At 34.8% G+C, this 27,761-nt stretch overlaps 5 protein-coding genes across 7 annotated transcripts; 2 read left to right on the top strand and 3 right to left on the bottom strand.

The window, feature by feature from the left end:
- Positions 1 to 812: 812 nt before the first annotated feature.
- On the bottom strand, positions 813 to 1,481 carry LOC107991458 (secreted RxLR effector protein 161-like). The gene has a single exon (XM_017046403.1). The coding sequence runs from the start codon at positions 1,479 to 1,481 to the stop codon at positions 813 to 815; it is 669 nt and encodes a 222-aa protein (XP_016901892.1).
- Positions 1,482 to 12,416: 10,935 nt separating this feature from the next.
- LOC103496124 (probable E3 ubiquitin-protein ligase RHC1A) lies at positions 12,417 to 14,707 on the top strand. Its single transcript, XM_008457860.3, has 2 exons — positions 12,417 to 13,539; positions 14,663 to 14,707. Exons 1-2 carry the CDS (start codon positions 12,813 to 12,815, stop codon positions 14,695 to 14,697), a joined length of 762 nt encoding a protein of 253 aa, XP_008456082.1. The 5' UTR covers positions 12,417 to 12,812; the 3' UTR covers positions 14,698 to 14,707.
- Positions 14,708 to 14,785: 78 nt separating this feature from the next.
- On the bottom strand, positions 14,786 to 18,388 carry LOC103496125 (uncharacterized). Of its 3 annotated transcripts, none has more exons than XM_008457862.3 (5): positions 17,637 to 18,388; positions 16,631 to 16,740; positions 16,178 to 16,549; positions 15,381 to 15,983; positions 14,786 to 15,265 (listed from the first exon to the last, which is right to left on the bottom strand). In XM_008457862.3, the coding sequence occupies exons 1-5, from the start codon at positions 17,884 to 17,886 to the stop codon at positions 15,260 to 15,262; spliced, it is 1,341 nt and encodes a 446-aa protein (XP_008456084.1). In that variant the 5' UTR covers positions 17,887 to 18,388; the 3' UTR covers positions 14,786 to 15,259. The 3 variants fall into 3 exon arrangements, with proteins under 3 accessions (XP_008456084.1, XP_016901918.1, XP_050941679.1); XM_017046429.2 differs by having other exon boundaries at positions 16,178 to 16,366; positions 17,637 to 18,379; XM_051085722.1 differs by lacking the exon at positions 14,786 to 15,265 and having other exon boundaries at positions 15,295 to 15,983; positions 17,637 to 18,384.
- Positions 18,389 to 20,469: 2,081 nt separating this feature from the next.
- Positions 20,470 to 22,258, top strand: LOC127149802 (uncharacterized). Its single transcript, XM_051085778.1, has 5 exons — positions 20,470 to 20,774; positions 20,863 to 20,928; positions 21,007 to 21,396; positions 21,484 to 21,579; positions 21,671 to 22,258. The coding sequence occupies exons 1-5, from the start codon at positions 20,472 to 20,474 to the stop codon at positions 22,214 to 22,216; spliced, it is 1,401 nt and encodes a 466-aa protein (XP_050941735.1). The 5' UTR covers positions 20,470 to 20,471; the 3' UTR covers positions 22,217 to 22,258.
- A 538-nt stretch (positions 22,259 to 22,796) lies between these two features.
- LOC127149902 (uncharacterized) lies at positions 22,797 to 26,901 on the bottom strand. The gene is made up of 9 exons (XM_051086279.1): positions 26,536 to 26,901; positions 25,670 to 26,366; positions 25,444 to 25,590; positions 24,946 to 25,377; positions 24,621 to 24,748; positions 24,304 to 24,529; positions 23,823 to 24,230; positions 23,526 to 23,621; positions 22,797 to 23,439 (listed from the first exon to the last, which is right to left on the bottom strand). The coding sequence occupies exons 2-9, from the start codon at positions 26,363 to 26,365 to the stop codon at positions 22,849 to 22,851; spliced, it is 2,724 nt and encodes a 907-aa protein (XP_050942236.1). The 5' UTR covers position 26,366; positions 26,536 to 26,901; the 3' UTR covers positions 22,797 to 22,848.
- Between the last annotated feature and the right edge of the window lie 860 nt (positions 26,902 to 27,761).

Here is a 27,761-nt window from a genome sequence, read left to right as displayed (position 1 = left end):
CACTTCGGTGAAGCTAGGCTTTGTGGTGAAAAAATATATAAAACAAAAACACGTTTAAATAGATATCATGTGCCCCATCTTCCCCAGGATAAAACAACCTCTAATACCGTCGGTATGAACGACATTGGAACCACACTTGAATCTCAACACTCAATAGACATTTTTATTCATTCTTGGTATACAAAAATAAATATAAAGAGAAAAAATACTACAAAAAAAAAATTAGGACTGAGATGGATGGAAAAGATTTTTTTTAGAGTTGAAGAAAACTCTTTTTTTTCTGTTACTAATAAGAGGTGTGACGATGATCTTTTTGTGGATGAGGGAGGCTCCAACGGGCAAGTATTAATAATGTAATTGTTCTTTATTATAACAATCAATGGAAAACTATCCAACGATTTATGTTAGTCGTGATTATTAATTAAATCAGAAGAAAATATTCAATACTTGACTTAATTTTATTAATCAATCAAATGACCTATATATAGGCAATACAAGCACGTTCAACTAATGAAAGATGAACAAATCAGAAAGTGGAAAACTTAAAACAAACTCTCCTATAAACTAGGTACTAGTGTGCTAGTGGTGATGACACATACCTACCCACTAACATGTTAGGCCTAAAGACAAGGACAATAAAAAGAATTTTTCAACAATGCCTCCCTTAAACTGATAATTTTTCTAAAAAAAGATCAGTTTAAAGACTTATTGATTGCACGAACTCCAAGCAGCTTCAGCAATTTGTTCTTCACTTTTGCAGTAGTAAAGTTCAATAACTTCATCTCTTATTAAATACCTTAGGAAGTGAAACTTCACATATATGTGCTTACTCCTTCCGTGAGAACAAGATTCTTAGAAAGTTTGGTGGCAGAGTTATTATCACGGTAGACTTTAGTAGCACCCTCTTGCTTCAAGTATAGCTCCTCTACTTTAGTTGTTGACAGAGTAACAATTGGTTGCTTCTTTGAATACCACGAAATTGCTGACGAACTCGTCATGAATACATATCCAGAAGTACTCTTTCTATCACCAAGATCACCAGCATAATCACTATCAGTAAAATCAACTAAACTTGATTTTTCACCCTTCTTGTAGAATAGTCCATATTCTGAAGTTCCTTGCAAGTATCGAAAAATCCTTTTGGCAGCTAAAAGTTGCATCTCTGCTGGGAATTCCAAGTATATGCTGATAATGCTTATATGATGCATACTATCAGGTCTTGTTGCTGTCAAATACATTAAACTCCCTACAATTTGCTTGTAGAGTGTGTTGTCAATCTTCCTTCCTTTAGGATCTCGAACAAGTTTAAGACCCACTTCTATAGGCGTGCTCACAAGATTGCAATTCGCCATTCGAAACTTGTCCAACATCTCTTGTGCATATTTTTTTTTAGAAATAAAGATTCCACTTGCTGATTGAACCACTTCAATCCCCAAAAAATAATGCATTTTTCCAAGATCAGACATTTCAAATTCAACCATATAGATCTCTTAAATTTTTCAATCATGGCACTGTCGTTTCCAATAAAAATAAGATCATCCACATATAAGCAAACAATGAGCAATTTTCTTCCATCTTCAATTTTTGTAAAAAGAGTATGCTCATGTGGACATTTCTTAAATCTCTCCTTAGAAAAATAAGCATCTATACGAATATACCATGCTCGTGGAGCTTGTTTTAGTCCGTATAATGTCTTTTTGAATCTATAAACTTTGTGTTCATCTTTCAGCTTCACATAACCAAGAGGTTGATCGACAAATACCTTTTCTTGGAGCTCACCATGTAAAAATGTTGATTTCACATCCAACTGGAAAATAGGCCATGAATTTTGGGCTGCCAAAGAGACCACCAATCTGATTGTATCATGTCTTGCAACTGGAGTAAAGACTTCTTTGTAGTCAACACCAAATTCCTACTTATACCCTTTTGCAACTAAGCGCGCCTTGTACTTGTCGATTTCGCCATTCACTTTCAATTTTGTCTTGTGACCTTTAGGAAGATCAGTCAGCTCCCATGTGTTGTTCTGTTCAATGGCTTCAATTTCTTCATCCATCGCCCTTTTCCATTTTGGATCATTAATAGCTTCTTCAAAAAATGTAGGATCACAATCGAAAAATAGAGCAAAATATGTAAACAGGTCATCAGATTTATTGATTCCTGTCACCTCATGGTTTGTCATCCATGTTGGTTTTCTTCTAGTACGTTGAGGTCTTTCTTCGTTGTCTGATGTTGTTGACAAGCTTGGTGGATTAATCGGACCATCTGTTGAATCGAGTTGATCATGTTCTGCTGGCTTTTGTGACTCCTCATCATCAATTCCATCAAAGTTTGTGGACACTTGTTTTTCAGCAACCTTTTTGTTCCATTGCCAAAAATTTTCTTCATAAAAAACTACATCACAATTGATTATAATTTTCTTAGTGCAAGGATTGTAAAGCTTGTAAGCTTTTGATTGATCTCTTACACCAAGAAAGACACACTTTTCTCCTTTGTCATCTAGCTTTGTTCGCTTCTGATATGGAATATGGGCATAGGCAATACACCCAAAAAATTTGAAATGATCTACCTTCAGCCTCCATCCGCTCCATGCTTCCTCCAAAGTCATATTTCGTACAGTAAGTGCAGCACTTCTATTCAAATATGGATGCTCCAATTGACTGCTTCAGGCCAGAAAGTTCTTGGAATACCACTTTTCATCAAAAGGTTTCTTACCATATTGGGAAGAGTGCGATTATTTCGGTCACAGGCACCATTTTGTTGCGGCGTGTAGGCTGCAGTTAGCTGCCTTTTGATTCCATTATTCTTACTGAAAGTTTCAAATTCTCGTGAGATATACTTTCCACCACGATCTGTGCGAAGAACTTTGATTGAGGTGTCAATTTCTTTCTCAACTTGCACTTTATAGATCATAAAAGCAATAAAAGCTTCAGATTTGTCCTACAAAAAATATATCCAAGTTTTCCGACTATAATCATCAACGAAGGTGATTATATATTGTTTTCTTCCATTTGAAGAGGGGTTTATCGGGCCGCACAAATCTGAATGCACCAACTCCAATGGTATCTTTGCTCTCCATGACTTTCCTGTTGGAAAAGGATCTCGATGTTACTTGCTGACAACACACTCTTCACAAACTTCAGCAGAAACTTCAATTTGAGGAAGCCTTGTCACCATATTTTTCTACTGTAGAGTTTTCAATCCATCAAAGTTCAAGTGACCATAGCAAAAATGTCATAGCCAAGAGACATCCTTCAATTTCCCTGAGAAGCAAGAATGAGTTGTGTTTTGAAGATAAAGTGGGAACATTTGATTTGCTGTCATATTCACTTGAGCAATTAAACCTATATCTACATCTTGAATTCTACAGGTTCCATCTTTGATAGATAACTCATACCCTTTTTCTAGCAATTGGCCCACACTCAAAAGATTGGTCTTTAAATCTGGAACAAAAAGAACATTAGAAATGGTGTGGGTAGAGTTCCCTTTGGTTTGGATAGTCACCCGTCCTTTTCCTAAGACCGAAACGGTGGAGTTATCACTAAATTTAACAGTATTGCAGAATGACTCGTCAAGTTCGGAAAAAGCCTTCTTGTCTCCACACATGTGATTGTTGCAACCTATATCTAAATACCACATGTTTTGTTGAGTTTCTTCATTTAGATGGCACACCATTAAAATAGATATTTCATCTTCTTTCTCTGCAAAGTGAGTTCTTTCTCCATTCAAATTTGTTCGACATTCTAATTGATAATGGCCATACTTATGGCATCGGTGGCATTCAATATGTGACTTGTCTGTTGGCTTGTAAGTTGTTAAGTGAGGTCTCCTCTTTCCTTTCCTCTTCCTCTTTCTCTTCCTTGAAATTGATTCTCTTCGTACTGATGGTGTCTTTGTTGGCTGCCACGATCGTTGCTTCCTCTACTTTTAAATCACGATCTCCCTCATCCTCTATCTCCTTTGAATATTAGACTGATTTTTAGTTGAAGCCTTCAATACTTGATCCTCTTTTTCTTGCTTGATAACTTTTTGCTCATGAACCAGAAAAGAGCTGTGCAGCTCATCAATTGAAAGCTTATCAATATCTTTGGACTCTTCTATGGAATATACAACGAAATTAAACTTTAGTGTCATTGATCAAAGAATCTTTTCCACAATGGTGATGTCCTCCATTTTTTCTCCATGGATCCGCATTTTGTTGGCGATTGTCATTGTTCTTGCAAAGAAATCAATCATTGACTCGCTCATCTTCATTCGTAGAGTCTCGAATTTGGTTCAAAGACCTTGAAGTTGCACCCGCTTTGCCTTCACATTCCCTTGATGCTTCTTTTTCATAGAGTCCCAAATCTGTTTAGAGGTTTCTTTTGCAAATAATTGTTTCCAAAGTTGCTCAATCAATTGCTTGGAAAAGATTGTTTTTTGCTTTAAGGTCCTTCAGCTTCAATGCTTCCAATTCTGACTTTTGTGTATCAGACAATATTGCTTTAGGTGCAGGCTCTATTACTCTAGATTCAACAACCTACCAATATTCCTTAGTCCTCAAGAAATTTTCCATTAGCATGCTCCAGTGGTCATAATGACCATCAAAGCGAGGAATTGCTGGTTGGACAAAGTTATCAGTTGTCATGATAATACACTGCTGCTGCAAGACAAATGAAAGAAGCATTCGCTCACTCACTCCTTTTTTTTTTACTCACCAACCCAACTCTCAGATCACTCACCCTTTTTTGTTTGTTTAACCCAATATCACTCACCAACTCAGCTCTGATACCAATGTTAATTAAATCAAAAGAAAATATTCAATACTTGACTTTATTTTATTAATCAATCAAATGGTCTATATATGGGCAATACAAGCACGTTCAACTAATGAAAGATGAACAAATCAAAAAGTGGAAAACCTAAAACAAACTCTCTTATAAACTAGGTACTAGTGTGCTAGTGGTGATGACACATACTTACCCCACTAACACGTTAAGTCTAAAGACAAGGACAATAAAAAGAAATTTTCAACAATGATCGCCCACAGCTTACCAAGATTGTTCACAGCTTACCGCGATCGCACAACCACGATTTGTGCTGCTACGACATTCACACGATCATGTAGGCAGCCACGATTGTGCTAAGATTACGCAACCACGATTGTGCAGGCAGCCACAATTGCACTACCACAATCGCTCACACAAATTTTTCATTAACATTTTCCTTTCCATAGTGAAATTTTGTCGAGACTGAAACTCATGTACCAAAAATCAGGCAGAACCCGAACAATCTGACCATCGAGAATAATCTATAGAATCGAAACCATCTCTTTCAATCCGGATATAGTCTCAGATTCGATCAATTACTTCAAATGGATGAACCAAGTGGGAGTTTAATGGTGGAATTTGGGAAGCAGATGAAGGAAATTCGACCATACTAAAACTATGTTCTCTTTCTCTCTATCAATTTCAAGTTGTTGTTATTATTGATAAGTTGTCTTCACTGTGGAAGGATTTCAAGAACACTCTAAGGCACAAAACCAAGGAGTTCTCACTGAAAAGTCTAATCACGAGATTAAGGAAAGAGGAGGAGGCAAGGAAGCCTGATAAAAAAGAAAAGGTGAATGCTATCCCTAGAAAGAAGTCCACTACAGTTCTGAAACCGAACTTGGAGAAGCTGAAAGGAAACAAGATGAAACGTGGATCCAACAAACAGAACAATCCCCAGTCCAAAAGTATGGTACAAATTGTTTGTTATAACTATAATAAGCCTGGACATTTAGCTAGAAATTGTAGAAAAAGGAGTTGTCCTAGTGCGCAGGCGAACCTAATAGAAGATGAGTTAGTAGCTATGATTTCTAAAGTTAATGTAATTGGGGGGGTCTAAAGACTGGTGGCTAGACACTGGTGCATCCCATCATGTCTGCCACGACTTTAGTTTTTTATAAAATATAATGAAGTTAAGGATAAAAATATCCCTCTGAGAGATCATCACACAACCAAACTGGCATGCATTGGAAAAGTATAACTGAAATTCACATTCCACAAGACACTTGGCCTGAAGGAAGTTCTGCATACTCAAAAAATTCGAAAGAATTTGGTCTCTACATATCTCCTCAACAAGGCTAGATTCATACAAACCATAGGATTAGACTTGCATACCTTAACTTAAAATAATGTATTTGTGGGAAAGAGTTATGCTACTGATGGCATGTTTAAAATGAATTTGGAAATTAATGCGAATTTATCTTCTGCTTACATGTTGTCTTCTTTTAATGTTTGACATGCTAGACTTTGTCATGTTAATAAAAGGTTAATTAGCAACATGACTAGCTTAAATCTTATACCTAAGTTATCTTTGCATGATTTTGAGAAATGTGCATGTTGTAGTCAAGCTAAGATAACCAAAACCTCGCATAAGTCAGTAACTAGAGTAACAAAGCCTTTAGAATTAATTCATTCTGACTTATGTGAATTTGATGACACTTTAACTAGAAACAGTAAAAGAGATATGTAATTACCTTTATAGATGACTGTTCTAACTACACTTTTATTTATCTTCTTAAAAATAAAAGTGATGCTTTGACATGTTCAAGGTGTTTTTAATTGAAATAGAGAATCAATTTAACAAAAGAGTTAAGAGACTTCATAGTGATACAGGAACTGAATATGATTCAGTTGCCTTCAATGAGTTTTATAACTCAAAAGGAATATTACACGAAACTACTGCACCTTATTCTCCTGAAATAAATGGAAAAGTAGAAAGAAAGAACAAAACTCTAACTGAGTTAGTAGTTGCTATCTTACTTGAATCAGGAGTAGCACCATCTTGGTGGGGTGAAATAATTAAAACTGTTAATTATGTTCTTAATAGGATTCCCAAATCAAACAGTAAAACTTCATCATGCGAAGTCCTTAAACATAAAACACCAAACTTGTCTTATCTTAAAACTTGGGGTTGTTTAGCCTATTTTAGAATACCTTATCCAAAAAGAAAGAAACTAGCAAGTCGAGCCTATGAATATGTCTTCATAGGATACGTTGAAAATAGTAAAGCCTATATGTTCTATGACTTAGAAAACAAAGTAATCATAGAATTGAATAACGAAAATTTTTTTAGGAAAGATTTCCTTTTAAATCTAGAAATAGTGGGTTCTTAAATGGTCAAACTAGTGGAGGCTCAAGTTTCAGTAGTATACCTTCAATTAGGATCTAAACCCAAGAAAAGAAAGTAGATCCTGAACTTAGAAGAAGCAAGAGAGCTAGAACCATAAAAGACTTTGGAGAAGACTTCAAAACGTACAACGTAGAAAATCCAAAAGATCTAACAGAAGCCTTATTCTCAGTAGATGCCAATTTATTGCAAGAAGCTATCAATGATGAAATGGACTTTCTTGAATCCAATAGAATTTGGCACCTAGTTGATTTACCCCCTGGCTGTAAAGCCATAAGCTGCAAATAGGTTTTAAGAAAGAAACTCAAACTTGATGGTTCAATAGATAAATATAAGGCTATATTAGTAGCAAAAGGATTTAGGTAGAGGGAAAACATAGATTTCTTCGATACTTTTTCCCTAGTCACTAAAATCACCTCAATAAAAGTGTTGATATCTATAGTTGTCCTGAACAATCTCTTAATCCATTAGATGAATGTAAAATTGTCTTCCTAAAGGTGATTTAGAAGAAGAGATTTATATGGAACAACCTGAAGGTTTCATAGCTCACGGTTAAGAATCCAAAGTTTGTAAACTAGACAAATCCCTCTACGACCTAAAACAAGCTCCCAAACAATGCCACAAAAAGTTTGACAACTTACTCATGTCAAAAAGATTCAAAGTAAATAAGAGTGACAAATTTATCTACTATAAGACTAGGTAGGTTATGTACTATCATATGCCTATACTTAGATGACATGTTAATTTTTGGATCAAACATGCACGTCATAAATGATGTAAAATCTATGTTGAGTGCAAAATTTGACATGAAAGACTTAGACAAAGCTGATGTAATCTTAGGCATCAAAATTATCAGAACTGAAAATGAAATTTTCTTAGATCAATCTCATTACATAGAAAAGATTTTAAAGAAGTACAACTACTTCGAAAGTAAACCAACTTGTACACCTTATGACTCTAGTGTTAAATTATTCAAGAACACTAGTGACAATGTTAACCAATCCGAGTATGCTAGTATCATAAGTAGTTTAAGGTATGTTGTTGATTGCATTAGACCAGACATAGCTTACGTCATAGGATTACTATGTAGGTTTACCAGCAAACCTAGCCTAGAACACTGGAATACAATAGAGAGAGTAATGAGATACCTTAAGAAAACCCAAAACCTAGGACTACATTATAAAAAGTTTCTTGCTTTACTTGAAGGTTATAACAATGCTGATTGGAACTCCCTCTCAAATGACTCAAAGGCTACAAGTGGCTATATTTTTAATATAGCATAAGGAGTTGTTGCTTGGAAATCCAAGAAACAGACAATCTTAGTTCAGTGAACATCAGAGATGATAACACTAGCTACTGCTAGTGTAGAAGCAAGCTGGCTTCGAAGCTTGCTATTAGAGATTCCCACATGGAAAAGACCGATACCAGCCATACTAATTCATTGTGATAGTATTATAGCTATCACAGAAGTTCAAAACTGTTATTATAATGATAAGAGACGACAGGTATGTCGTAAGCACAGTACCATTAAAGAATTGCTCACTAACGGTGCAGTGATAGTGGATTATATACCATTAAAGAATTGCTCAATTATATTATTTTTGCTAAAACTTTATTTTTGAATGTCCAAAACATTTATATCAATTTAACTTACTCCCATGATTTTAATATCATTACTCTCCCCCATAAGTTTTGTTTTGTGACCGTTGGTAATCCATTTTTTAATCACTATATATATCTCATTCCTTCTCTTATTCGAATACACAACAAAAACATGTTCTTCTCTTTCTGTTTGTCCTTCCTTTTCTATCAAAGTTCTCTGTCTGTAAAAGGTTCATAAGCTCTCTATACCATGTCTGTCATTTTGAGTGATTTTGATTTTAGTTGGTTTCTGTGCAAAATCGATTGAAGAAGAGGTTGTTTTATCCTGGGGACGACGGAGCAATATTTTGTTTGCACGATCCGGAGCAGAGTCGCGAAACGTCTTAAAGAGAGCGTGTTTCGCGACTTAACCATCTACTAACCTTCTTTCTGTTTTGCGGTTTCCGTTCCAATATCGATATGTCTTGCCGTTGTTGTTCTATTTTTGTACGTACCAGTTTGCTAAATTTGAATGGAACTACATACTACTATAATTTAGCAAACTACATATTGGATTATGAGAAATGCACATTTAAACATAGAACAATTGTTGAAGATCGAAATGCAACTACATACTACTATAAGAAAAAGTTTTTGGATTATGAGAAAAATTGTTGGGGGAGAAATTAGAGAAATTGGATTGAAAACTTATTTTTAATTTTGTCACTCTATGGTTAATACAAAGATTAAGTTTGAGTATAACCTAACTTAAATAGAGGTGTTTTTTCTTTCTTTTGACAGTAAATAGAGGTATGCTTTACTTTACTACCATCGAAAAAAAGTTTTCTTAAAAAAAATGGAAATTATGAAAAAATTTGTTAGAGAGGAAGAAATTAAGGAAATTGGATTTATGTTATTAATCTAAAAATTTACATTTAAACATTTTGCAATGATTCTGACTCTGAATATATGCATAAATAAATCTTTTTTAATCTTTTTGCATTTTAAATCAACAAAATGTTAATATATGTAAATATTTGTGTGTTCCTATTTTGTAGATATTCAATTAATAACAAACTAAAACACTATTGATTAAATTCTCATGGGTGATAATTTGAGATGAAAGAAGCTTTTCAAATCCTATACAAAATAGATGTCTTCTTGAATTAAAATTAGAACTACAATCTTTTAATTAGATTAATTTTCATAAATATAATAAAACACCAAAATATGTACGGTCTGTGTAATAAAATCGAAAAGCCCATGAAGCTAACCATTTTTTAAATAGATTGGAATTGTCCTTGACGCTTTTGAATTTTCACAACTCCAATTTCTTCCTTCGTCCTTTTCTTTCTTCTTCTACGATTTTTCTTTTATATTTTTTCGAAATCATGGTGATTGTTCTACGATTACTATTATTATTCTTTCTTTTAAATCTTTCTTTTTTTCACTTCTTTAAATCCCCACTTGGTAAACAATCTTCGTCATCTTTCATATATTTCCTCTTCCAAACCTAAACGATTGTGTACGATCTTGGTACATGATCGTTTATATATTGGTACACGATCGTGTATCAAACATAAAATATTTTGGTACACAATCTTGAACCAAAATCGTGTATGCTTTCCTACATGATCGCATATCACGATCATTTAAAATAAGAATTACACATGTACGTTTGGTCGATTAATTGCATGCGTTGATTGGCGCATTTTTTATATTTTTCATTGTGAATCTATAAGTTTTTTCCGTTTTTAAAATTGTTTTATACAGTATAAATATTTTGCCGGTTTATTATATTTTTAAAAAACCTCTTGACATTTTGTATTAATTTTTCCTTTTTCAATATAAGGTAAAAAAACAATATTTGCATAAGTTTGAATTATTCTTCTCCCTCTCAATATCTATATAAAAGCAATATTTTTGTTACAATTTTGGGACAAGTAGAATTTTCTTCTTCGCCCATGAAGCGTTAACAATTAATTTCTTTAATTTAGTTAATTAATTATTGAAAACGTCAAAAAAACAATTGATAAACAAAATATCAATTATCTCCCAAGTCTTCTCCCTTTCAAAGAAAACTACTTTCCATACCCCACCAATTTCACTTTTTTAGATAGTATTTTAATTTAAGAATTGATATTTTCATCTTTAACTTTTTATAACATCATGAAAATCATCCTAAAAGCAAAGAGAAAATTAGTTTTATAAAAAAAAGAATAGGAGAAAAAACCATCGGAGGAGAAATTCAAGAGAATGAGATGATGTGTGCATATGATAGTTATATGCTCATCCATTTGAGTTCTATGGTTTCGATTAACTAATTAAGAGAGAAAACATTTATTTACACATGTTAATAGACAACGATTAAATGTTCATGCACTATTAGAAAATGGAATTCTCTTAATGTTCGAAGGTTTTAAATACTTGAAAGTTAAAAAAATACGTCAAAAAATGTATCAAAAATAAAACTAACATATCGTATAGCCTAGAATGTCACTTAGCAGTTCACTTTTGTAGTTCTCAAGGTTATGCTAAATGTGTAATCAAAATATTTTGATTTCAGGGTAATCATTTTAAAATCTTATATCACTATTTTGTGTATTACAAATTTTTGCTACAATAAAATAACAATGATAATGTCTCTCTCTCACTATTAAATTTAATGTATTAGAAATAATAATAATAACAATTAACAACACAAAGTTTTCTCTATTTCACAAATGCATGGCACATTTTTGGTCTAGCTAGTGGGTCATCTAAAGCCACCAATGTTTGGGTATTTTGTTTTTTCTTTTGAGTGGAACGACTGATTACAAAATAAGAAATATACCTTTACTACTTTACTATGGGGTATATATGAATTGATAGACATCCCCTAATGAAAGTTGGCTACTGTTTCTTCATTTCATAATCCCCTAATAAGAATCCTCCTTTTTTTTGTTCACAAAGGATTGCATTTGTATTTGTCAACTCCTCTCCCCAATTGTCTCCAACAACTAAAACCCCATACTTTTTTTCTTTCACCATATATTTAACCAACCACTCCCATCATCCTTTAGCAATGGACATGAGAAAACTTGGTAATTAAAACACCCCAAGTCCTGCGCGCATGTTTCATTTTGTAACTCCACCTAAATTTGACATCAATAAATGGTTAAAAATTTCATTTTAAAAAAGTGGGGTAAATTTCATTTAAATTTTTTTTTTTTTTTGTTTATGGGACCCCAACAGGGATATAATCCGAATAAATCGACAATTCGGATATGTGTTAGTTTAAAATGTGGGTTTAGTTGGACGTTAGGTTGAAGGGTTAAAAAATATAGGTTAACCTAACCCAACCCGAATTATATATATATCATATTTATATGTATGTTTGGAATTAATGGATGTGAACTTTTTTTTAGAAAATGAACAATTTTAAACTTTAGGAACATTAAAATTTAGAAGAAAAAAAAACAATCAAACCCAATCTATTTTTTTTTTTTCGAATTGGATTGATTGGAAAATTATTCGGATTACTAATCCAACCAACCCAAAAAATATGGGTCGGATACCCATTTAGACCCTCAAAAGCTATTTATCCGAACTTCTATTAAACTTCTGCGCACGTGGGTGCGCCTCTCGCATAGGCGATTGGGCATTAAAAACTCTTCAAACTTTTGCAGATTCACATCCAAAAACAATGCTATTTATCGAAAACATTTTATGAAACCATCCCTCAAAAGCTACCTTCATCTTCTCCATCCTCTTCATCTCTTCAAACTTTTGCAGATTCATATCCATCAAACCACACATTCACAACCTAATAAGTCTTCAATGCAAAGCTTTCATTTCTTCAGTTAAAAGTGCAAAAAAGTATCAACAAACCACAAAAACAGAGCTTGAACAACAACAAGAAACTCCAATTCAATTTCCCTTTCTTCCACGACAACTTCTTTTGTAATCTTATGTTCAAACAAAATCCAAGTTACGACAAGGAATAACTTTCCCATCACTTCTCTTCCTCCGTTTCCCTATATCATCCTCTCTTTCTTCCTTTCTCAATACATGTCCATTAAACCTTCAATTCTTAGAGTATGTCCATCCCCCAGCCTCAAAACCCCCGATCTCGAATCGTCGTCAATGGCGGCTTCACCAGGACCACCAATATGCATTACTACTGGTGCCGAATTTGTCGAAGAATCATCAGAATTAGCTTAGGAAACCCTTTAGAAATTTCCATTACTTGCCCCTTTTGCTCCAGAAATCTCCGCCATGAATTGGACGTAGCTAGGGCTCGAAATTTCCCTCGTCTCCCCCCGATTTCCCCTCCGATTGTCCAACGGTGGGGATTCGAAGATACCGATGAGTCATGGATCACGCTCCAATTCCCGAGACCAGCGGTAAATTCCGGGATAGAGGAGATTCCAAGGGTGAGAATTACGGGAAAGCATTTGGAGAAGGATTCGAACTGTGCGATTTGTAAGGAGGAATTTGAAATGGGAGAGGAAGTTAGGGAGTTGCCTTGCAAGCATTTTTACCATTCGGATTGCGTTGTTCCTTGGTTGAGAATGCATAATACTTGCCCTGTTTGCCGGTATACGTTGGAGAATATCGGCGACGAGGGGAGTGGGAGCGGTTTTAATGGCGGAAGGGGTGAGGAACTCGGGGAAGAAGAAGAAGAAGAAGAAGAAGGCGAAGGCGAAGGAAGAGGGAATGGATGGTGGAACTTGGTGTGTTGTTGGTGGCCGCTCCGTTTAATAGGCGATTGGGCTCGCCGTCTCCGGTTTGCTGATTCGGGTGATAGTTTCTTCGTCGTTGAACGTAAGGTTTTTTCTTTTCAAGTTTCTTCATCTTCATCTATGGATGGAGTTGGGAATCAAAATAAAAATAACAAACCATTTCTTATAATCAAAATGAAATTGTTTAGATTATTACCATTTTTCTTTTACCAAATATTTATTTCATTTTTTCAAATTTTAAAAATTTGCCTAAATTTAAATTTAGAAAATTATAAAAAAAAATAGAACCTTTAAAATGGAAAACACAGATAAAACATTTCATGTCGTAAACATCTTATAAAATATGAGAAATCAAGTAAAACAAATTGTTTGTCAAATTTTTCTATCTTTTAGAAAATATCTTTAAATTTTATATTTAATTTTGTAATTTTAGATCAGATACGTATATTTAAAAGAAAATTGGGGTTATATTCAAATGGAAACGATTTACAAAATATCCTAAAATTTATTAAATTCTTTTATAACCCAATCTCTTATTTAAGTTTTTTATTTTTGGTAAGAATTTCTGAAAAACAATACAAACTATGAAACTGCACAGTTTATAAATTGGACTCCTTATTTGGTAAAAGATTAAATGTTAACTTTACAATTTTCTACTTTATTTATTCACTATACATTCGAATGTCTAATTTCAATTTATATACTTTGGTAGTTGATCTTAGCTATTATTAACTATTAGCATTGTTACCATAAATTTTAATAACATAATATTTACGGACATGATAAATATTTTTATTATTATTAACAAACCAAATATAATAAAAACTAATTTTGATAACTAAATTAAAAAATTATTAAATACACTCAAACAGATAGTAAACATTATTTTCTTAAAGAACAAAAAGACAAAAAATGACAGAATTCCATGAAGATCCTAACATAAGACAACCAGATTAAACATGACAAAATGGACCATCAAAATCAAACAAGTCAACTTAAAAAAGGACAAAAATTGACCATTAAAATCAAACTAGTCTAATCTCAATCAAATTCACAAAAACATAAGTAAAATCCAACTCAAAACAGTCAAACAGACAAAAATTTCAAAATTATACACTTAAAAAAGAAAGAAAAAAAAAAAGAAAGAGTTTACAAAATCCAAATATTTAAATATAATTTTAATGTGTACTGGTTGGAGATTGCAGCAGGTTCGTGGATGTACTCTTGGCTAGCTAATTAACCCACCCCCGGTAATATCTACTACGTTCCTTACTCTTATTTCTTAACCAATTGATTCGGTACATGAAAGTTTGTTGGATGTAGTAATGTAATTAACAAGCATTTTGCTTTCTTATTCCATTTCTTTCTTTGTAAGTAACTAGCAAAATTGCAGACAGTCAAAAGGAACCTTTGTTTTAGAACTGTACAGCTTTTACTAAAGAAAATAAGACTACATAACAGTTCCTTTTGAGGTCTGCAACTTCAAATCTCTCATTTCATTAATTATTTATATTTTACCAAAACATATATAATTCAAACCCAAGCAAGGAGGAGAGTTGGTTCCCTTTGGAAAACAACATCCCTATTTCCCCCGTGTAGAGTTAATATAAAGGGAAATATCACCTTCTGTCTTCTTCTTATTCTTTCTTCAGACTCTCTATACTGACTTTCTTTGTTTTTGAGGGGTGAACCAAAAATGAGTTTCCAATCTGATTGTATTCTTCAGACGATGGTATGTTGATTATGTAGGTGATGGATGTAAATGCCAAGTTGTAGGAGAGAGCGGTGGAGACCCGTTATTCTTAATCCTACAAAGATGAGAAGGGAATAAGTTGTAGATATAAATGAATTGATGTTGTACTAAGAAATGTGTATGCTACATGCTTTCAACCTATAATCTAGTAAAAACATGTCAAAGCTTACATGAACAGGATGTGACAAATCTTCGTTTGTCTGCCCTGATTTGGAGTGAAAAGAAGGCTTGGGTTTAGGTAACAGATCGGGGGGCAACAGTGGTGGAAACTCTATCGGAGATGCACGTGGAGAAGAAACACGAGGTTGATTAGCCGGAGGAACGACCAGTCTGGTAGACTTAGGATACGAGATTGGTGGTATTGAATGTTCATGAGGGGAATGTGCAGGAACCATAGAAGGGTTTGGAGACAAGCTTTTGCAATTTGCATGAGGTGGGGAATGGTTTGCAGGTGGTCGTGTGGATCTCAACCGATGTGGGTCACTCGGTACTTCTACATGATCACCAGGCGCTGGGGCAGGGGCTGGAGAAAAACTTGGTGGCATTGCCTTGGAGGTTCTCTTCGGATAAGAAGACAAACTGACACTCTTGACTTCTCCAAAAACAGAATAATCAAGGCCAAGATTTCTTTCAGGAGAGGTGTTGATGATTGCAGCCAACTGCTGTAATCTCTGTGACGTTATGCGTCCCAATTCCGATGTAATAGAAGCCTGAACAATTACGAGTGGTTGCACCGTCGAGCCAATCTTGTTTGTTATTTGCAAATACACATTCTGTATTACAAGAAAAGAAAGATTAGAATCCAACATCCATTAATGAACTCCAGTCCCAGAAACATAAAACTACCAACAAATAGCATACAATCTCATCTCAAGTCTAAACTTATGATCTCAAGTTCTAGAGATAATATTTGATAAATTCCATCCATGGCAGAAAATATAAGTTTAACTTAAATAAGTTTTTGTACCTCATAAGACCTCAGACGCAATCCAAACTTTAGCTCGCTCTTGAACTTGGCAAAGTTGTCAAGTATTTCGGAAATGGAGTTAGTAAGAGTGAAGTTAAATACGATCTGGGGAAACTCCCAAATCGAAGCATGTTGAAATGGGATTATAGAAATCCCCCCTGGAAACTTGAGAATTTGAAGTGTCGATGGCTGTCCAAAAATCGATGTCGTCAAAGTAAGGTTGGATTCGGAAAGGAAAAAGTCATATAAAGATGATCTCAGCAGACTTAAGGACACTGGATTTATTGGAGCAGTTATGTATTCAGAAAGAAGACCGAAAACCACGTAAGTCCTGTTTGACTCACCTATATCATGCATGGATAGAATGGAAACCTGGTAACATAAACGACAACCCTTAGGCATACAAGACCTTACTAGTAAACTAAATCCAAAAACAATAAAGAAGCACAAAACCTTCACGTCTGGAATGTCTAATTCACCATTGATATCAAACTCTAATCTCTTGATGTGAGGGAGAAGCTCGGTCACGGGCTTTTCAAGAACAAAATACACCTGAACTGTAGCTGGAAAAGAGAACAAAAACTTTCTAAGTAACAAATACTCTAAGTTGAAGCAAAAGCAAAGTCTAATTTCTAGCTGTCCATCAAACTAAGAAGTAAGCATTCTTAATCCCTTACGAATCGGATTCTAACCAAATAGTTCACAGACAATCTAAAATTTAAGCAAAAGCAAAATCTGGTTTTTCTGCTATGAAATAAACTAAAGAGCAAGTGCTTCATAGTTGATGCCAGGAGGAATGCTCGTAAGCTCCACCCGATCGTCCTGAATCCGATTCTATGGAGAATAGGATTCTCTAAGCAAAATGGTAAGGGAGGAATATGATTCCTTTACTATTTTCCAAATAGTATAAATGTTGGTTCACACCTTCGCATGTGAAAATTATATTCCAACATGGAAGAACTAAATCATCATCAAGTGAGTGTTGGCTTCAACTACACCAAATTCACATAATAAACTCTGAGGGCTAGGACTAAGGCGCCATAATTTCAAACATTTCTATCAAGAAAATCAAACAAAATAAAACCCCTCAAGTAAAACCTAAACAAGATAAAAAGTAGGAAACATCTAAAACCAGAATTAAACCTTCAGAAATGGCCTTTCATCTACATATTAACATGACCATCAAAGCAAAGCTACGGGAATAAAAATGGTAGATCAGATGAGTTGATCCGAAGCACAATCATGTTCTGGAAACATCAGAACACTTCCAAATTTCCAATTTCAATAGATAGGGGAGAAAACAGAAAGATCATTCAAAAGCATCAGAAAAGGCATAAACCCCCATTAAAAAATTGCAAGAAAAATCAGAGCAATCAAGTATTAAATTAGAAACTCCAAAGAACAAAATTGAAGAAGACGAAAGAAGAAAAGAAAAACAGGAATCTCAAGACAGACATACCACTGAGTTTAACGTTTTCTTTGGCCTCAAACCCAGAATTTCTTTCATGAAGTGGAAGAAGCCAAAATAATCCAGGAACAAACACCACAAACCCCAAAACCAAAACAAAGAAACACTTGAAATTCAACTCCTTACAAACTCTATGAAAAGCAATCGAACATTGGCCACAAAGAAACCCGGAAGAATCCCCACTTAAAGCCACCTCACGACGCTGCTGCAACGGGAGATTTTGCTCTTCCCCTTTCCCCATTTGCGGAGCATCTGTAACAATCCACCACCGAAAACAAAATCGAACTAGAAAAATACACCAATCAAAGGGAAAACCCCTCGTGGGTTTCTTAGAAAAAGCCAAAATTGCCAAACTGAAATGAAATGGATGGGTATTTTTAGGAGAAACCCAACGTTGAAGAGAAGCAAAGTTGAAAGAGAAGGGTAAAGGGGAAGATGAGAATAAAGAGAGAAACCCCACTTGAAGGATTTAAAATAAGAAGAAATGGAAATAAAAAAGGATTAAAGAAAAGTTTGTCCACCAAAACTAACAAATGGAGATCTAATGGAACGCTCAATCACTTCCTTTTCTGCAACTTCGTTTCAATACTGACCATTGAAATGAGTTGAGAATGAATACTAAATTGAGTTTTTGGGTTTGGCGGAAATTGATGAATGAAGCAAAGGGAAGATTACATTAGCGAAAGCATAAGGGAAAAAGAACTTTCGAAGTGTAACTGTCAGTCGTGTGAAGATTCAACCTCCATCCGCATCCAAATCTATTTCTCGGAAATACAATATTAAAATATATATATATACACACACACATACATATCCACAAAATGTTGATGTGATGAATACTTCTCAAAAATTATTTTTAAAACTGAAAAATATTTAAATAAATATATGTTTTTTTCTTAAAAAAATTCACATATTTATTAATTATATTACATTTATATCGAAAACATTTTATTGTTTATTTTATATATATATCGATGATTTTTTACCATGTAAAATATTATATTGAGTAAGAGACTTTATATCATTTTTTTAGTTATAATTTTCAATTTAACAAAAACTTAGATGAAAATATGGTACATTAATGATACCATCATCAACTTAATTCAAAAGTTTTTAAAACTAAAAATTAGAAATAACATGGGAAATTGCCAAAAATAGGTTAAAAAAAGAGATTTAAATGAATTTTGGGACAAGTTTTCAAAAGAAAGACTTTTAGGACAATTTGGGTGTGAATAGACAAAAATGCCCTTCATTAAATTTCTATCGCTCTCTATTGATTGTTTCGCCTACCCACGTTCGCTTTCCCTTCTCTTTCGCATAGAACACCTGAAGTAAAAAAAAAAAAAACATCTCCTTTCTTTGGCTTTTCAAATTTCCCGCTCTGCTCTTCGAAGATACTCCGACTGTTCGTCTGTCGTCGGTCCTCCAGTGCATTTCGTCGCTTCTCCTTTTCGAACCTAAGAATCAACTTTGAGCGTGTTCTCTTATTTCAGTGAGTTTTATCTGTAACCCATTTTCAATATATTTGCTTTTTCTTGGCTTGAATCATGACATCGACTTCAACATCGACCGACGGACCCTTCTACAAGATTAATCCTTCCCATCATTTTTATTCCCTAGTAAGCTGTTTGTCTCATTTGGAAAAGACAACACATAATATTAAGGCCAAACTCAAACCCGATCAATTAGCCTTATTTAGGAAAACAAAGTTTGGGCACTTTTTGGACCTAAATATTGTCTTCAATGGGCCACTCATCCACTACTTACTGTTAAGGGAGGTGGAAGATGAAGGAAAGGATTCTATAAGTTTCCTACTAGGGGGCGTTGTTTGTACTTTCGGTAGGAGAGAGTTTAACATCGTAACTGGACTATGGGGTCCTAAAGAGGACTATATTCAGTTGGGTGGGAACAGTCGACTGTTGGAGAAGTTTTTCAAAGACAAGGACTGTGTTTACGTTAGCGACTTAGAAGATATATTTTTGGAATACGAGGGTGATGACGATGATATCGTCAAATTAGCTTTAGTCTACTTTATAGAGATATCTTTGTTGGGAAAAGATAGGCGAACCAAAGTGGACATTGGTTTTTTGAAGATTGCTGATGATTGGAATTCATTTAATAATTATGATTGGGGTCGGATTGTTTTTGTACGCACGCTAAGTGCATTGAAAAGAGCCTTGGACAAGCAATATGCCAAGGGAAAGAAGAAATCAACACAGACAAAAAAATATACTATCAATGGATTTCCGCATGCATTACAGGTATTTGACTTCTTACTTCTTACTTCAAAACTTTAAAAAGATCGTTTAGTTATTTGAAACGATCGTTTAGTTATTTTAAACGATCGTTTAGTTATTTTAAACGATCGTTTAGTTATTTTAAACGATCGTTTAGTTATTTTAAACGATCGTTTAGTTATTTAAACGATCGTTTAGTTCTTTTTAACGATCGTTTAGTTATGTTAAATGATCGTATAGTTGTTTTGAAACGATTGTATAACCACTTGTTTATATATCTATATATATCTTGTGGCACTTTCTAAACTTGTTTGTCAAATGTGGAATAGGTTTGGGCATATGAGTCTATACCAACCATCATTGGATGTGGTGTAGATAAAGTAAACGATCATGCCATACCACGAATGCTGAGGTGGGTGTGCCAACAATCACCAAAGTCCCAAACTATAAGCCAGGTGTTTGACTCGCCAATGGTAAGTAGCAAGCAATAGTAACTTACTTAAGGATCGCGTGATTTTGTGCTTATTTCTTTGTCCTAAATACATTTGCCTTTTTCTATTTGCAGTTTATAATTAAGGCGGTCATTGAGATGACACCTGAAGAGGAGCAATTGAAAATTGCTTCAGGTGAACTTTTTGAAAACTTCCGCTCATCTACCATTATTCAGTCGAAGAATGGTGGTTCAAAAAGAGTACGAGAAGTTGTTAACGATGAAGATGAGTTGAAAAAGAGTAAGAAACAGAAGTCCAAGATTAAGATGAAAAAGGCTATTCGAAATCTCCAAGATCGAGTAGCGGTTGTTGAAGGCCAACTTAATACTATAAAATCCGATATTGACGAATTGAAGGGCCTGATGTCAACCATATTGAAGCACATTGGACTTCAAAGAAAGGTTAGGAATGAAACTGTTAAGTGTATTCACGTTAGTTGTTTCATATTTGGTAACCATGTTCTCGCTAATTCATTTTGAGGTTCCATAGGGTGACGAAGGGGACCACAAGGTGTCCGAAGGCTTGGAGGATGAACACATTGAAGTTAAAAAGAAGGTTTGGTTCCATGTTCATGCTAATATTGATGTTTAATTTCTATCATTATATACACTAATGCATTATGAGCTTCCATAGGGTGACGAAGATGTGTTGGAGAAGAAGGTTGATATTGGTTTAGAGGAGCCAATAGATGTCGTTGACGATGAGGACGTCATAGAGATAGAACCATTTCTCACTCAACGACCACACGTTCGGCCCGCCCGTAGGAAGCGTGCAAGTGTTTACCTATCAACCCCATTCACAACTCTACCTAAACGGTCTCTGACATCAACCACCAGCACCTCTGAGTCTGAAGCAATTGTTTATGATCCTATGCACAAAATACTTGACGTCCATTTAGATAGACTTCGAGCGTGGATTACAGACAAGCGTACAGACGATGAGCTGCGTGAAACCTTTCATGGGAAAAAATCGAAGGCTTTTTTCAGAGACTTGTTTATGTGTCGCCGGTGGTTGTCGGATGAGGTATGGGATTATCTTATCATTTATGCAATTATAATTTTATCATTGTTATGGTTCTATACATTTACTGCTTACTTTTGTTTGTATTAGCATTTGGATGCACTTTTTCTTTTCATTCGCTTGAAGATTAAGGCAGCCGGGATACCTTCTTCTCAGAACTTCACAACTGCGGACACAATCTTTATGGTTTGTAATCGTCTCGTTACTTTATGTATGTATTTGCGTTTGATATTTGTCTTTCGGTCTGATATTTGCGTTTGTATGTTTTTCTTTGCAGCGCATTTTAGTTTCGAAGTGGCCCCTATACAAAGAATGTATTAAAGAGAATCGCCCGTTTGACTGGGACGAAGAGTATAGGTTGGTTGACTATGTTGTCGGGTCAAAAGTGGACTTCCAAGATCCTTGGGCAAGTGTTGATTACGTTTACTCTCCATTCAATGTCCATGGCAACCATTGGGTTCTATTATGCTTGGATTTGGTAAGTTGTCAAGTGAAGGTATGGGATTCGCTTCCGTCACTTACAACTGCCGAAGAGATGACAAACATATTACTGCCCATTCGACAGTTGGTGCCAAAGTTGTTAGATAGTACTGGCTTCTTTGATAGGAGAGGTAGATCATCGACATACAAGGAACCTTGGCCAGTTGTCATTGTTGACCCAATTCCACTTCAACGAAATAATTGTGATTGTGGCGTATTCGCAATTAAGTATTTTGAGTACATAGCTGCTGGTGTTGGTTTAGATACATTATGTCAAGAAAACATGTCATACTTTAGAAAACAATTAGCATTTCAAGTATGGACCAACACTCCTATGTATTGAAATATTAACATAAATCACAAGTATCAATTGGCTGTTCTATTATTGTGTATGTTGCATTTCAATTAGTAGTATCGATTATTCTCTATGTTGCAAAACTACTTGTAGCTAAACGATCGCTGAATTTTTTTATGATTTTAAGAATATCGTTTAGACTTTACCAAACGATCGTTTAGACTGTACCAAACGATCGTTTAGACTTTACCAAACGATCGTTTAGACTTTACTAAACGATCGCTTAATATTTTGACGTTTATTAAGAAGATCGTTTAGACATCGTTTATTAAGAAGATCGTTTACACTTACCGAACGATCGTTTAGACTTTACCAAACGATCGTTTAGACTTTACTAAACGATCGCTTAATATTTTGACATTTATTAAGAAGATCGTTTAGACATCGTTTATTAAGAAGATCGTTTATACATATGTGCGCGATGAGTATTTCTCTACACGAATATTTTGTGATATGTATCTAAACGAATACAAATATTAACTCAAATATTCTTTCTCAATTTTGGTCGCGTTTAATTGAAAATATCACAAAGTATTTATTTTATAACAAAGTTTAAAATTATAATATGTTATTCTCTCTATAAAAATTACATAAAAAAATTATATAAACGAATACAAATATTAACAAAAGTATTTATTGGCCCAAAGTTCCAGCACATATTGTTGTCTAAACAGTTTCATGTTTGGCACAGTTAGACAACCAAGGTCACTAGCAGTTACAAGGCATTCAACAAATTTGGTACAGAAAATTCCACAATCCAATGAACGCCCTTTCTGTAATGTGGCCTTCGATCTGCGTATTGGCCAAGGGCCATATGTGAAACGATCTGAATGGAGGTTGACTCCAATTGCAATCGCGAGTGAGGCAATGCATCGTGCAGGCATTTGAAGAGCTTCATCAACAAGTTTCTGCTCAACATAATTTGGCATTGAGTCGAACACGTAGATCCTGCATTTTCTCATATCAGCTGCAATAGCCAACCAGTGTTCTTTTATGTTGATGCAGGTAATCACGTAGTTGACATCTCCCCACCCTGGTATGTCGTTGTAATCACCAACAGCAGTGTTGAAATAGTATTCGACATCTTTTTCTGTCCATATAGTTAGGTGTGCTGTTGGGTCTGTCCATTCAGCTTTCTTATTATCTGGTGTCACCAGATGAGTATCAAAAATGTGGTTCCAAACAATGCAGTCTGGTTTATTGATTCCAGTCTTCAAGAACAAGTCAAAATTTAATCAGAATATAATGATGCAGTTTAACTTGTATACAAAAAAAAAATTAAAGAATAACAACTTACCAGAAAAGAGGAATGTAATATTCTAAAAGAACGCTTGCAATGGTGCTTGAGATGCAACATTTTATTCTGCAAGTGGGCGAATAGCAGATCCAATGTCTACAAAGAAAAAATAAACGATCGTTTAATGAATGAAAGGAGAGGATAAGCGATCGCATAAGAAATGTACATGTGATCGTTTACGTAGTAAGCGATCGTGTAATATTAACTTAACGATCGTTTAGTTAATAGAAGCGATCGTTTAGTTAATAGAAGCGATCGTATATCAAATATAAGCGATCGTTTGGGAAGAGTACTTACGTCTCCATGTACCCATGTGTTTTCTTCAAGCTGTCTGAAAAAGTCTTTCTTTCTGGTTGTGGAGACTACTTTCCTTTCTTCATGGGTTGTTTTTCTTGATTTTTTCCATTGCAAGTATTCCTTCCATAATTTTGGATCCACTTTCCACATCGGATTATATGGATCTACTTCTCTGATTTCCACATCTGGGACAGGTGTTGTAGATACTGATATGATCTGAGCAGATGTTGTGGGTGGATTACCTTGTTCATCTTCATGTTGCACCTCTTTATTTGCTATTTTACATAGCTTTCTTCTCTTTATTGGTTTTTCTTCCACATCTTTATAAGGCACAGTTACTGGTTCTTTTTCAACCAAAGTAACTGCTTCATCATTTTTTTTCATCTCAACCTGTTTTTTTGTTGTTTCCTGCAATGTAATCGTATTAAACAAGTAACAAACTATTCATTCAAACGACTACAAATTTGTTGTGTATACATACCAGTTGAGATTCTTCATTTACAATTTGTACAGTTTGATCCATTGGAGCCAATTCACAAAGTGCAAGAGGTTGGCTCACATATGGAAGGGTAGTAATCATCTGTGGCAGGTCTGATTCTTTCTGAATTTGATGACTTAGACTATCCGATATATCTCTTATAGTCATTAGCAAGTCTGCATCCCTACCGTCTATGCTTATATCACTACCACGTTCCTCTTCATGTTCCCTAAACAAAATGAGAAGAAACATGAGAATAAGAAAAAAAAATACAATTGTTAGGTATTTATAAACTAGTAAACAATGAATGAAATGTTAACCTTTGGGTTTCCTCTTGACGTTCAGTATGTTGTTCTTCAGTAGGTTGTTGTTGAGTATGTTGTTCTTGAACAACATACTCATTGTCATTCTGATCAGTATGATCATTCCCTTGATTTTCAGTTTGATTCTAACAAACAAATAAAAACGAACATAAAATTAAAAAAATAATGTATTGTTAAACCATCGTGTATATAAAAGTAAACGATCGCGTAACTTTGATAAACGATCGTCTATCGAAGTTAAACGATCGAGTAACTTTGATAAACGATCGTCTATCAAAGTTATACGATCGTTTATCTAATGTATGATGAAAACAAATTTTACCTGGACCAATCTCTCCAGCATCTGCTTCATTTCATACAGCTCCAATGACTGCTTTGTGATTGTGTCATCCATCCTACAGACTATAGAAGTCAGTGTGGATAAATCCTTACGAACTTCTTTTATTTCCTTCTTCAGTTTCTTGTAGGATTTTGAATGACTTCGTTCTTCTTTGTCATTGGACTTCTTTGATCTGAAATGTTTCTTCTTGGTGATTGGATGCATTTCAGACTCCTCAGCCACTGTTTGACTTTGTTCCCTTTGGGGTGAGAGTTGTTCTCTTTGTGGAGATGAGTCTGATTGCTCCAATGATTTGTTGTTCATTGCTCCAATGGATTCATCCTCCTCCATTTGCATGTTATCATCCCCTCGAATTCGACTCTCCATGAAAGCCTTCTCTTGGGTTGACATCTTGAGTTTAGGTTGAACAACAGTCTGCAATGTAATTGTATTATTGGATTGTGTAATTATATTAAACGATGACTGACAGGTTTTACTTACATTTTTGTTGTCGAATATGTTATTCTGCAGCATTTTGTAAGATGGAGCTTGTGTACAATTCCATCTCAATATCCTTGGGATTAATCCCTTACTGTTTCTTGTGGCCAGGTGCTCATTTGCGGTTGAGAGTACTTCATAAGCCCACACCTACAACATTTAAACAAATATGTTAAACTTTGATGTTCAATTGGCATTTACTTAAAGTGTATGAAGAAATAAAAATCACCTGAAAAGCAAGGACGTAGCCTTTGATGTTATAGTATGACACTGCTTTGGAACTTCGTGTCTTCTTCAGCTCGTATGCTTCTTTTTTGCCTTGGAGACTTGTCTTTAAACTGTTGAGCAGACGAGTGTAGAAGAAAGTTGACCAATCGAAGCTTTTAAATGCTTCTTCATCATCAACTCTTCCCAAAATGTCCATGTCAAACTGTGTTTTCTTATCCTTCCCGACCATCACAGTTTCTATAAAGACGGCCAAGGCGACCTTCACAGCATCGTCATCATTTGTAAACTCAAAATTCTTGAAAATTTCCTCAATTTCCAAGCATGTTATTACTTTCTTATTTTCTGATCCGAATAGAAGACTTTGCAGTCGCTTGCTATCGCAATCTTTCTCCAATGGATTGTTTGTTGGCCACAATCCAGTTATGATGTTGAATTCCTTTTGGGTAAAACGGACGTTCTTCCCTAAAACCGAGAAACAGATTCCATCTGCGTTACCGTCTTCAGGTATCTGCCTCAGCAAGAAATGATGGATCAACTGGCCGTTGAATACCATGTTCACATTCAGCAATGGACCAAAAATTGTTTTTTCGAACATTTGCAGCTGGTCCTTGGTCAGTTTATCCTTAATAAGACTGCCAATCTTGTGCACTTGGCATGACACAGTGGCAGGGAAATACTTTTCGCTAGGTACAGCCATCCTGAAATGAATATAATATATTGAAGACAGAAGTCGAACCCGAAACCCTAAACGCTTCACAATAATAATATAAGAACACAGTGATAGTTTTTGAAGACAGAAGTTGAAACGTTTGAAATATAAACAAAGGAAAAGTGTAACGTTATAGTAGGAAAAGTTCGGGAAAATACCTTTTAACGTTGACGAAAACTATGGACTGAGACAAAAATGGTCTGAGAGAACAATGGACTGAGAGAAAACGAAGGTGTGATCAGTGCGGTTGTGTATTGCGTAGTGACGAAAAACGAAAAGTGAGAAGGCGGAACGTATATATATATCGGTCGTTTTTACCAAAGGGGCAATATTGTAAATTCGCATACTTTTTTTGAAATGTTGAATCGCGGTTGTAAACAATTCGCGGGTGTCTTTCGTTGTTTCAAAAGATCGTTTAGTTTATGTAAACGATCGTTTAGTTTTTTATAGTCGATCGTTTAGTTAATTTCAAACGATCGATTGGTTGTTTTAAACGATCGTTTAGTTTTGTTCGACCAATCGTTTAGTTTTGTTTAACTGATCGTTTAGTTAATTTCAAGGTATCGATTGGTTGTTTTAAACGATCGTTTAGTTTTGTTCGACCAATCGTTTAGTTTTGTTTAACTGATCGTTTAGTTAATTTCAAGGTATCGATTGGTTGTTTTAAACGATCGTTTAGTTTTGTTTGACCAATCGTTTAGTTTTGTTTCACGGATCGTTTAGTTGTTTTCCAACGATCGATTGGTTGTTTTAAACGATCGTTTAGTTTTGTTCGACCAATCGATCGTTTAGTTTTGTTTAACCTATCGTTTAGTTGTTTTCAAACGATCGTTTGGTTGTTCTTAACCGATCGTTTAGTTATTTTTAAACGATCGTTTACATATTTTTAAACGAACATTTAGTTATTTTTAAACGATCATAAAACCAGTGTTTGTGTTCTTAAATGAATAAGTCAATCGTTATTTTCGTCTTCTTCATCCATTTGGACGCACAGAAAGTAAGAATGTTGGGACAAATCATTAAGAAAACACATCATTAACAAACATTCATTAATTAGTGTAATACTTGGTACATTGGTAGGGAAATTTCTAATCTTGTATGCTCGACTTGTCGGTATATGAAATTGGATTGGTACACGTTAATCTGTTGTGACCTATTTGTTTACACCGACCACACTTATGCAATTTCGGAGCTTCACCAACACTTGGAATCCTCTTTTTCTTCGGTCGACCAACTCTTTTGACTACTTTTGGAGGTAAAACAGTCATATGTACGTAGTCTTCGCTTGTCTTCCAATCTGACTGATTCCCAACTGGGTAGACGGCCTCCGCATATGCAGCCAACAAACATTCATTAGTGTAATAATTAGCACATAAACTATAAA

This window comes from Cucumis melo, chromosome 6 (assembly GCF_025177605.1).
Source record: "Cucumis melo cultivar AY chromosome 6, USDA_Cmelo_AY_1.0, whole genome shotgun sequence".
NCBI classification, from domain to species: Eukaryota; Viridiplantae; Streptophyta; class Magnoliopsida; order Cucurbitales; family Cucurbitaceae; genus Cucumis; species Cucumis melo.
This window is presented reverse-complemented; position numbering and strand designations above follow the sequence as displayed.